This window comes from Populus nigra, chromosome 16 (assembly GCF_951802175.1).
Source record: "Populus nigra chromosome 16, ddPopNigr1.1, whole genome shotgun sequence".
In the NCBI taxonomy this organism is placed as follows: Eukaryota; Viridiplantae; Streptophyta; class Magnoliopsida; order Malpighiales; family Salicaceae; genus Populus; species Populus nigra.
Window position 1 is genome coordinate 8,167,245 of NC_084867.1, and position 10,413 is coordinate 8,177,657.

The 10,413-nt window shown below is 30.9% G+C and overlaps 1 protein-coding gene and 1 pseudogene across 1 annotated transcript; both read right to left on the reverse strand.

Annotated features, from left to right (window-relative positions):
* LOC133675288 (microtubule-associated protein RP/EB family member 1A-like) lies at nucleotides 1-3,381 on the reverse strand. The gene is made up of 8 exons (XM_062096625.1): nucleotides 3,007-3,381; nucleotides 2,526-2,594; nucleotides 2,328-2,414; nucleotides 1,260-1,366; nucleotides 1,001-1,143; nucleotides 823-899; nucleotides 432-545; nucleotides 1-326 (listed from the first exon to the last, which is right to left on the reverse strand). The coding sequence occupies exons 1-8, from the start codon at nucleotides 3,112-3,114 to the stop codon at nucleotides 201-203; spliced, it is 831 nt and encodes a 276-aa protein (XP_061952609.1). The 5' UTR covers nucleotides 3,115-3,381; the 3' UTR covers nucleotides 1-200.
* Nucleotides 3,382-4,221: 840 nt separating this feature from the next.
* Nucleotides 4,222-10,201, reverse strand: LOC133676055 (transmembrane 9 superfamily member 12-like; annotated as a pseudogene).
* Between the last annotated feature and the right edge of the window lie 212 nt (nucleotides 10,202-10,413).

A 10,413-nucleotide genomic window follows, 5' to 3' on the forward strand; every position in this document is an offset into this window, starting at 1 on the left:
TGCAGAAGAAGGGAGCAACGGCAGCTTCCCTTTAACTTTGATAGATTAGTCGCCAATTAAATTCACAAAAACCCAGGAACACATAATAAACAGAAAACACTACTCTTATTTACCATTGCTGGTAAAAAACTAAAGCTTTATGACAACGCCCTGAAAGCCATGCAACCTAGGCAAGATTCCATTGCTGGCCAGAACTCAACTCAAACTTCACTTTCAACTTCAGTTTCACCAGTACAGATAGCTTCAGATAGGTATTCCTGAGCTTCTTCAAGTGCAGATTCCTTGGTATCAGCAGCATACAGTATCTTTTTTATAGCAACTACCACCTGCATGGAATTTAAACAATAGCATGACTAGAAGCATAACCCCACTCCATGTTTATGATACTAACCATGTCTTTATCTATATATTCGGCATCCAGAAACTCTTACCGGTAGATCCTCCAATTCAGGAGTCTGGCATAGTATTTCTATATCACGCAACTTTGCAAAGTAAAAATCTCTTTCTTTCTCCAAAAGGTCCACTGAGAGCTTCATATCTGCAATCTATATGCACACCAGAAACTTCAATACTCATTGCATGATATCTTTCATATTCCCCATATGAGAACTATGACTACAAAGTAGAGCTAGTGCGGTTATTGAAAAATTTCAATCGCTACCATCTGTGTAAAACACATGCTCATCTCCCTGCCAAATTGACCATCTAAACTCTAAAGTGCATGATAACAATCTGCATATATCAAAGACACTAAATGCAAAGGGGTTTTGACTTGCTGCTGTTTCAAAAACAATAAAAAAATAAAATAAAATAATCCAATACCTCCTTGGACAAAGCTTGAATCTCCTCCGAAGAATTTACCTCACCTACCACAGCACTTCCCCTCCCTTGCTTTTGCCCTGTAGCAACATGCATTAAACAACAGAGGATTAAAGCAAAATGAAGGCAAAATAAAAAAGAGAGGCAAGGATATGGAAGATATCACGTGCTGCATATTTACCAGACATTTTGTTCAGGTCAACTGTGTAACCAGAGGAAGAGTTATGCATGTTGCTTGCTTGCTGTGATTTTGTGGTCTTCTGAGAACCCCTAGAGTTACGGTCCCTCCCACCCTTACTTCTCCGTTCCAATGGGTTATAGTTCCTTTTAGAAAAAAAAAATGTTCAACAAAAAGTATGTAAGAGACTAGAGCAAATGAAAAAAGCAATTTCAAGAGAGTTAAAATAAATGGAAGGGTGAAGAATGTAAAAGTGATATACTCATTCATGATGCCACCATTCACAGAGTCACAGTATCGTTTCAGCCACTGTAAGAATTCCAAGTTGTCCAATGGCCTTCCTTTAACAAGCCTGTTAACTTCAAGATGCTGCCATGTAGATCGAAAGAGAAGGGATGTCAAGGAAAATATAGTGTCTTGGTTCTATTATTAAGAAAAAAGAAAAACTGTACCCAGTCTCCTCACTAATGTTAGAACCTTGAAGAATATCAACACTGTTAACTAAAAGCACACACCTTCAACTCACATGTTAACAACACAATCAACAAGCTCAATCATATCTCTATATGTATCGCTAATACAACTGAGAGGCCACTATTGTGATTGAGAATGAGCTGGGCAAGAGGGAGAGATGGAAGGCCTATACTTCTTAACCTTTGATTCCCATTACTTTCATTTCGCCCTTGAAGCACTTTGTCTTTTCTCTGATGTTAGAAGCCAGAGATAGCCTTCTTGCGATCTTTGATCATTTTCTGCTTGCATCTGCCTATTAGATAGATAAGGGGGGAAGGGCTGTTGAGAGTTCAAATTGGAGGGGTGGAATAATGTCACCATTTGCTGAAACATGAACAATGTTTAGCTTCTCCCTCTCTGTTTTTTTTTCCTGACTTTGTTGACTTAAACCAAGCTCACCATCTTCAATTTTCTGGGCCTAGAATTGATCAGACTGAAACAAACCTGAATCAGAAATTCCAAGAATCTCCCATCCAACTCTGCCTTTGGACAGGCTTACTATAATGCCAACTCATATAGTTGATCCAACCAAGGAAGTAATGGTCCAAATGGTAACATGCAAGAATGGGAAAATGTATAAACACAAGAAGCAGAATGCTGCAACAAATTATATATCGAAACCGTATCATATGATGGAAATTACATTCTCATATTTTAGTCAGCGGAAGCTTCCTGCTGAGAATCAAACTAGGAGCCCAAGGTTTATATGGACATGGTGATTCAGTAAAATTAATAGAAATGTATCTGAACATCGAAAAGCTCTACACATAAAGCAAAGCGAAAAATTTATCTTACACATGAAAGTTGAAATTAGTACCTTCTCAATTTTTAACTTGTTAAATATATCTTGCAGAATCTTGTAATTTTGGATCATATCATATTCTGTCTTTGCATCAAAATTCACCTACAACAAATGAAACTGAAATGTAGAGGAAGGCATTCTATAATTGCAATACTTAACCAAACGACAAGGAAAATATTAAAAATAAAAATGTCCGAGGCAGAATTCTGTTACCTTGTGCATCGGTACAACTCCTGGATAAGTCATGTCCATCATCTGACACTGCACAGCACCGGAAGCAGCCTAGACACACACGAATAACATTAGAAAATAAGGGATTAAAAAGGCATGATGTGAAATACATCTCATTCGAAGAGCACTCTTTAGTCCTAAAGCCATATCTAAAGATTTTAAACTCAACCTAAAAACACAAGAAATCCAAAGTACATGTAAAAATTAACAATCCTGTAGATAAAGCTGATTTCAGAACCAAGTCGAACACAGAATTAGATAATTTAAATCAGAGCATCCCATTTTGGTTAATTCTCCGTAACAGAAAATTAACTTAAGAAAAATACTGGAAAACGCTTATAAACAAGAACCCATTTCATGAAAATGTTCCAAATTCCTAAAACAAGAACAGTAATCACAAAAGGCCAACATTCCCTCAAACTGGGACAAACAAATATATTTCCAAAAGAAAAGAAAAGAAGACCTCTTCAATACGAGAGAGATTGAGCTGAAGCCTATTGTTGATCCATGTTAATATCTCATTCCTTCCGACAAAATACGCACTGTCCATCATCCCTATATTCGACGCCATTGCTCTCTTCTTTTTTCTTAACAGAGGAGAAATGGGTTTTGCTTTAAATGAGAGAATATGAGGAAAGCTTTGGTTTTGGATTTTGATTGGAGACTAGAGCGTTAAATTAGGGAGTTAACGTTTTATTCTTATTATTATTATTATTCAAAAACTGTGTTTTCAATTTTTTAGTGAGTAGCAGCTGAAACTCAAGAAAATGGACGGTGAGAGAGAATGAGAGAGAAACCGATGCTTCTTTAGTAGATAGGGACGGACTAGAGAAATGGGAATGAAACTCCAAAACTTTGTCCCCTTGTTTTATGCACATAGATGTCATAGAGTAACCTAGGTTATTTATTAGGTGAGACAAAAAAAAATTGAAAAATCAAGAAAATCAAGAAAATTAAAAAAAAATAATTGAAAAAACTGAATTGTAAAAAAAAAATTAATTAAAATTTTTAAAAAATTCATCAGTCTGGTTTGGTTTTGATTTTATAAGCTTAAAACTGAAAAAACCAAACCAAACCCAAACTAGAAAAAAAAAACGAGCCAAACTAAAAAAATCGAGTCAAGTCGGAAAAAGCCGAGTCAAACAGGTTTTTTTCCTAAAAAACCAAACTGAACCAAAACCGGTCGGTTTAAACCAGTTTCAATTTGGTTTCAATTTTTTTTTAATTCATTTTGATTATTTTTTTTTTGATAAAAACCAAACCGAAAATAACCACCCATGTTATTTACTATGCTATATCAACTATTATTTACAGATTTATTATTATAATAATTTTAATGATTAAAATATTTTTAATAACTAAAAATTAAAAAAAAAAGGTAAAAAGAGTTCTTCATGGTTTCAACCAAAAACAATAATTCTCTAGTGTTGCTTACCATTTCAAAAACCATTATAACTAGCATTAATTAAACAAATTTGTAAAAATAATTCCAAAGCAACAATTCTTCACTGCAAATCATGCAGAAACACACCTAAAATTACCGACACAAACTGACAAAAACAGCCTCAAGATTACCAACACATCTTTGCTATACCTTCTTCTTCTTTCTTCTTCCTCCCACATGGGGTGTGTTTTGAATAAGCTTGAAATGTCTGCTACACAAGGAAGGTTCTTCTTCCTAATGTATCTGGTTTGTTCTCACTGGGTACTGAATGGCCTTGGCTCATGTCCCTTTGAATCCTTCCAAAAGAGTTAGGGGCACTAAAATGCAAAACCAAAGGGTCAAAAGGACAAAATACAAGGAGATAGGAATTGCACCAGTGCTATGGCTTCCCTAGAGATTAATGAAGTTCAGAAATATTGCAAGGATAACGAAGACAATTCCAGGGAATAAGCACGCAATCGACCAAGAAATAGACCTTCTTCCTTCTGGAGCTCCTTCTATGGCTCTCCGCAAACGGACTGCAACATAGCCTACCACAATACCCAGGAAAAGATACAGTAAAATCATCCCTATCAGCAGCATCGATCCCTCGTGAAGCTGGCGACAGGAAACCAAGGGCTAAAAAACCAGTAGTAACTACCGGCATCCCTATAACTTGAACACCATCTCCAACCATAACACAGAGAAGCTTTGAGCAATCTGGTTCTCTAGACACATCATCACCAACAACAAGTTTCCACTTACACAGCTCCTCAATCATCTGTGCTTGAGCTTCTTTGTCCAATTACTCTTACCTTGTTCAATTAATTATGGTTTTTACAGCTTTGGGAACAGTAACCTTAATTTATAAAATTGGGGGTTTTCATGATTTCGTTAATAACGTCCAAAATATCCTTTTTTAAAAAAAAATCAAATGCATATTTATAATATTTTAACAATTATCTACTAATTTAATATAAAATAAACCTACATGTTATTCAATGAAATAAATATGTTTAAAAAACTTAACTGTTTATAGTTATTTATAGTTCTCGATGAATAAAGTTGAATAAAATAACAATAAAAAAAGGTTTTTGAGTCCCAATACTTGTACGAAGGAATTAAGTATAAGAAAACAAATATATTGTTTTAGATTTAATGTTTTTGTTAGGGTGTGTCATGTTAATAGAGAGGGAAAGAGACTAAATAGAGAAACGAAAATTATAAAAAAGAATTTATATTTATTATACATGAGGAAAAAGAATAAATTTTCATTTAATTTGATTTATTATGCTGACCATGGAGGAAAATTGTTGACCAAATACACCCAAACATTTGATGTTAAAACCAAAACTCAATCCAATTTCCAAAACTTTTCTAAGAGAAAATCTACTTTTCTAAACGCGATAAAAATTAAATAAAACCTCAATGCAACTCTTATTATCGAAAGAAACTCATTGAAACTAAGGATTTTTTTATGATTGAAATCAGTTCCAATCAATGATTTTCTCTCTTTTTTTGACTGAAATACAATATTTTCTTTCTTATTTTTATTATCAAGAACTGGAAAATAAAGAAAGCGAACTTCTAAACTAAAATAAGATTTTCTTCAAAATATCATATTGGACATTATGTTTATTTGTCTTGTTCACTTTGGTCCCCTATCATAAAAGTTTTTCAATCCTTAACAAATTTCAACAAATTGGTCTTTAATTGGTTCTTATAAGGACACAATTGGGAAAAAAACTACAGATTATCCTAGGTGTTTTAGTATATGTTATAATTATTAATTAATTCTTTTAATTTTATAAAATGAATTAAATAACTTTTTTAGTTTCAAGATTAATTAATTTGTTTTTAGTGTTTATCATAGTTAATTTAATATTATTTTATTTCAAAAAATATCCTTCTTTTCTCATCAATGTTTTTCCTTTTTTCTACTTTTTGAAAAAAAAAAACAAAGGAAATTGAAAAGAACATGAAATGGACAAAAAGGACCAATTATTAATTTTTAAAACTTAAGAGACTATTTAATTTATTTTACAAAACTAGAGAGACTAATTTATAATTTATTTGGGTGGTATATGATCTTTCCTAATTCTTTTATGTACTATAAAGGTTATTCTTATATCATCTTAGACATCAACAAACATTGAGGTTTTCCCCATGGTAATCTAAAGGTGACAACATGGTGTGAAAATATTGATTAAATAATGTCTAATATACTATGGTCAATATTTATATAACTAATTAATATTAAACTATTGATTATGAATATATAAAACACATTAATTAAGAAAAAATAATAAGTGTTTAGAAAAAAAACATGTTTAATATTTTGTCATTACATCTACGATAGATATGGTTAGTGATTATAATGATAATAATAAAATTAAAATGATATTGTTTTTAATAAAAATTACCTCATACTAGATATAATAATTTAAACTTATGAGAAGGAATCCTATAAAAAGCAGGACATGAGTTCCATAATGTTCAAAACCGAAGAGTTCAAACACATAATTAGGATTTCAACGCAAGAAAACCCTAGCAAAACGTAAAGTTTTCTAATGAGCAAGACAACAATAATTAGAGAATATATATATATAAAATCTACATGAAGATTTATTTTAACATGAATATGAACTAAGCCATCTATATATTTTTATATTTTAAGCCTTATATATATTTGTTTATTTATTTTGCTATTTTTTGAACTTATCCTTTCTATCTCTCTCTAAGCTCATCTTCTTCTTTGAAAGTCCTTGGATGCATGAGGGCTGCCATCATTGGTACCATTTTAACAACAAATCTTTTTTTTTTTTGAAAGTGTAGTTGTGATTGTTTTTTAAAATATTTTTTATTTTAAAATGCATCAAAATGATATTTTTTTTATTTTTTAAAAATTATTTTTAAGATCAACATATCAAAATGATTCAAAACATTAAAAATAAATTAAATTTTTAAAAATAAATTAAATTTTTAAAAAACATGAGTTGGCCTATGTTTCCAAATAGTTAAGATATATGTTTCATAATCTTTTTTTTTCTTTTTAGTTATTTAGATCTAAATGGTCATTCGAGGGTTTGGTATTTGGTATTCACATTATCCAAACTATATTTGAGTTTAACTAGAATTCTTGTCACGAGCATTGCATGTGTATCCATAAAGTTTTTATAAAATATTAAATTATTTGAAAAAAAAGTTCAATAAAATACTATATGCGAATAAAATTTAAGTAAAACTATTTATACAAATAAAAATAAAAATCGTATTCAAGGCTTCTTTAAAGTATATCACGCATGATTACATTATCATTAAAAAAATTTATTCATCCTTTAATTTTCAAGATTTTCTTTTTAATATATGAAGAAAATATAAAAAATATAGACATAAATAAAAATTTTATTCTTTCTCTTATATAAAATGTCTATTTTTTTATTAATAAAGTTCGTCAAAATACTTCTCTATAAAAAAGTTAAAGATAACATAAAAACAAAATTAAAAAATTCCTTATAAAAATAATTAAAAAATCCAATTTAATAATATGTTAAATTCTGATATAATTTTATTATTTATTTATTTTTTTAGTTTAACGTGAATATCCGGGTCAGCTTGCGCGCACCTCGACTAATCCCACGGGCCCTGAAGTTAACGACCATGTAAGCTTCCAGTGGCCATCATATGAGCAACCATAGGGCTCGAATCTGAGATCATAGAGGAAGCAAATCTCTTGGTCTCAAACTCTTACCACTAGGTCACCACCTAGATGGTTTATTATTTATTATTTTAGTTATATGTGGTATGTATAGAGATTAAAGATATAGGCATGAAAAAAAATAATTATGAATGTTTTGTTTAAAGTAGTCTTCTTAATTTCTAGTAGTGATGGTACTAAAAAATAACTGAAATTTAATGAATTAAAATTTAATAGAAAAAAATAATGTAAAACAACAACAAAGGATCTCATTTATATGTGTGTGTACATACACACCAAGGATCTAATTTATTATAATTAATTTGATAAATCTTGATGTACTTTTATTTTTTATATATATTTTAGTTATCGTATTTTAAGGTATTATATAGGTTAGACGTAGATTATTAAGAAGATTATTTTATATTATTTAAAGTTATATGTGATATATATAAACAGGCATATATTAATGAAATGGGATTAACCTAATTTTTAAGAATATAATAGGGAAAATGACGAGTGTTTATAATGTTCCCAATCTATTCTTTCATTAACTTTTCCATCCAAATTAACTAAATCTAATAACTCAATTTTAGGTTATCTTCTTTTAGAAATATCCAAAAAAATTCAATCAAATCAAAATCTCTAAAAATAATTTATTAGGTCACAAATAGGTAGGAATTTAAGTTACATTTGGTTAAAAATCAATGTGGACATTCAAGTTGGGGTTTAATTGAAGAAAATAAAAAAATACTAAAATTTGTCGTGATTGCACAAACTAGATGATTGATTAAAATGTTGAAGTCCAATTTTGTCAAGGAGGGACCTAATTGAAGAGAAAAAGTGAAATTTAGTGTCAAATTGCATAAAATGACGAAACAAGGACCTAAATGAAAGATATAGAAACTTGGAATGGATTAATTGAGAGAAAAGTCAAGATTAAGAGTAAATTCAATCAAAATTGAATTAATTAAAGGACCAAGAACAACATTATAAGGAACACAAAAAATACAGGGACCAAATTAAATTGGACCGGAGGTGAAATTGAAAACATTTCAAAGGAAAGGGTTCAATTTAGGGCTGAATTGAAATTTTTATAAATTAAGGACTACAACTGAAAATGATGTCGTTCCATTCTGATTCGATTATTTTAGACACTACTGTGCATTTTCTTTTCCCCAGAGACAAGCCCTACTTAGGACCCCTCTTCATGCATTTTTTATCAGTCGAGACAAACAACATGTTAGTCCCTCCCCCTAACACACCATTAATTTCGTGCTGTCACGTAAGATTCCTACAATTTTCAGCACCAGAGTGGCTCAATAACAGCCAAAAAACCCTACTTTAGTCAACTAAAAACTACAGAGTGGCTAGCTAGCACACCACTTTGCCAGTCCACAACTCAGGCAAACACAAACAAAAATACAAGGAATTAATGGCTACAATGAACTCTCAAGGATTAAGGTGAGCATGTGATTAGTAACATGATTCAGGGACTCACATCCTGGCCTGTAAAAAGCATGCCAAAGCCCTCCCTCTAATAATAGATTATTTCTTATTCTTCTAAGAAATAAAAGAATCACCTAAAAAATACAAAAAACCAATAATAAACTTGTGATAACCGTAATGATCAGATCAGAGTATGTACATAACTATAAGGAAAAGGTGAATGGAAGTAAAAGACTCTGAAAGACTATACCCCGAAGATATCGTAAAATATGAAGAATAACTGCCTAATGAATGGTAGTAGGAGAAGCAACAAATTGAGTAACAACATGAATAACATATGCATATCTAGACTTGTAATAGTGAGATATACCAAGCTCCTAACAATAATACGGTATAAAGTAGAATCTGAAAAAGGTAAACTATCAGAAGAAGAATATTTTGTATTAACCTCAATGAAAGTATCTATAATCTTATTATCAGTAAGTCTAACCCGCTCAAGAATATTTGCAATAAATTTCGACTGAGAAAAAAGATAACCTCTAGGTGAGTAGGTTACCTCAATACCTAGAAACTATTGTAGAGAACTCAAATCCTTCATTTCAAACTGTTTAGCTAACTCTATCTTCAAAACTAAAACACTATCAATGACATCACTAGTAATAATCATGTCATCAACATATAAAGATAGAATGATATGGCCTGGATCAGTGCACTTAACAAAAAGAGCAGAATCATGACTACTAGAAAAAAATCAAAGAGAAAAGATTACAATAAAAAATTTCTCAAACCAAACATAAGGTGCTTGTTTGAGACTACATAACACTTTCTTAAGCTTACAAACATACTCAGAGTCATGTGAAACATTAAAAGGAGGCATCATATAAGCTTCTTCTTGAAGATCTTCATTCAAAAAGACATTTTTAACATCAAGTTGAGAAATATATCACTAACAAACTGAAGCTATTATAATAAGAGTATGAATAGTAGTTATTTTTGCAATTGGAGCAAATGTCTCTTTATAATCCATACCATATTGTTGAGAGTATCCTTTTATAACTAACCTAACTTTGTATCGCTCAATAGACCCATTAGAATTAGTCTTGATCTTATACACTCAACGACAACCAACAACACTCTTATCAGAAGGTAGAGGAACCAAATTCTAAGTATCTGTCTTATGCAAAGCAGAAAATTTCTCATTCATAGCTTGCTACCAAAGAGAATAAAGAATTGTCTCTTTATAGGAAGAGAGCTCAAAGAGACAATGAATAGAAGCTAAAAAGAAGGTAAAAGATGATGAA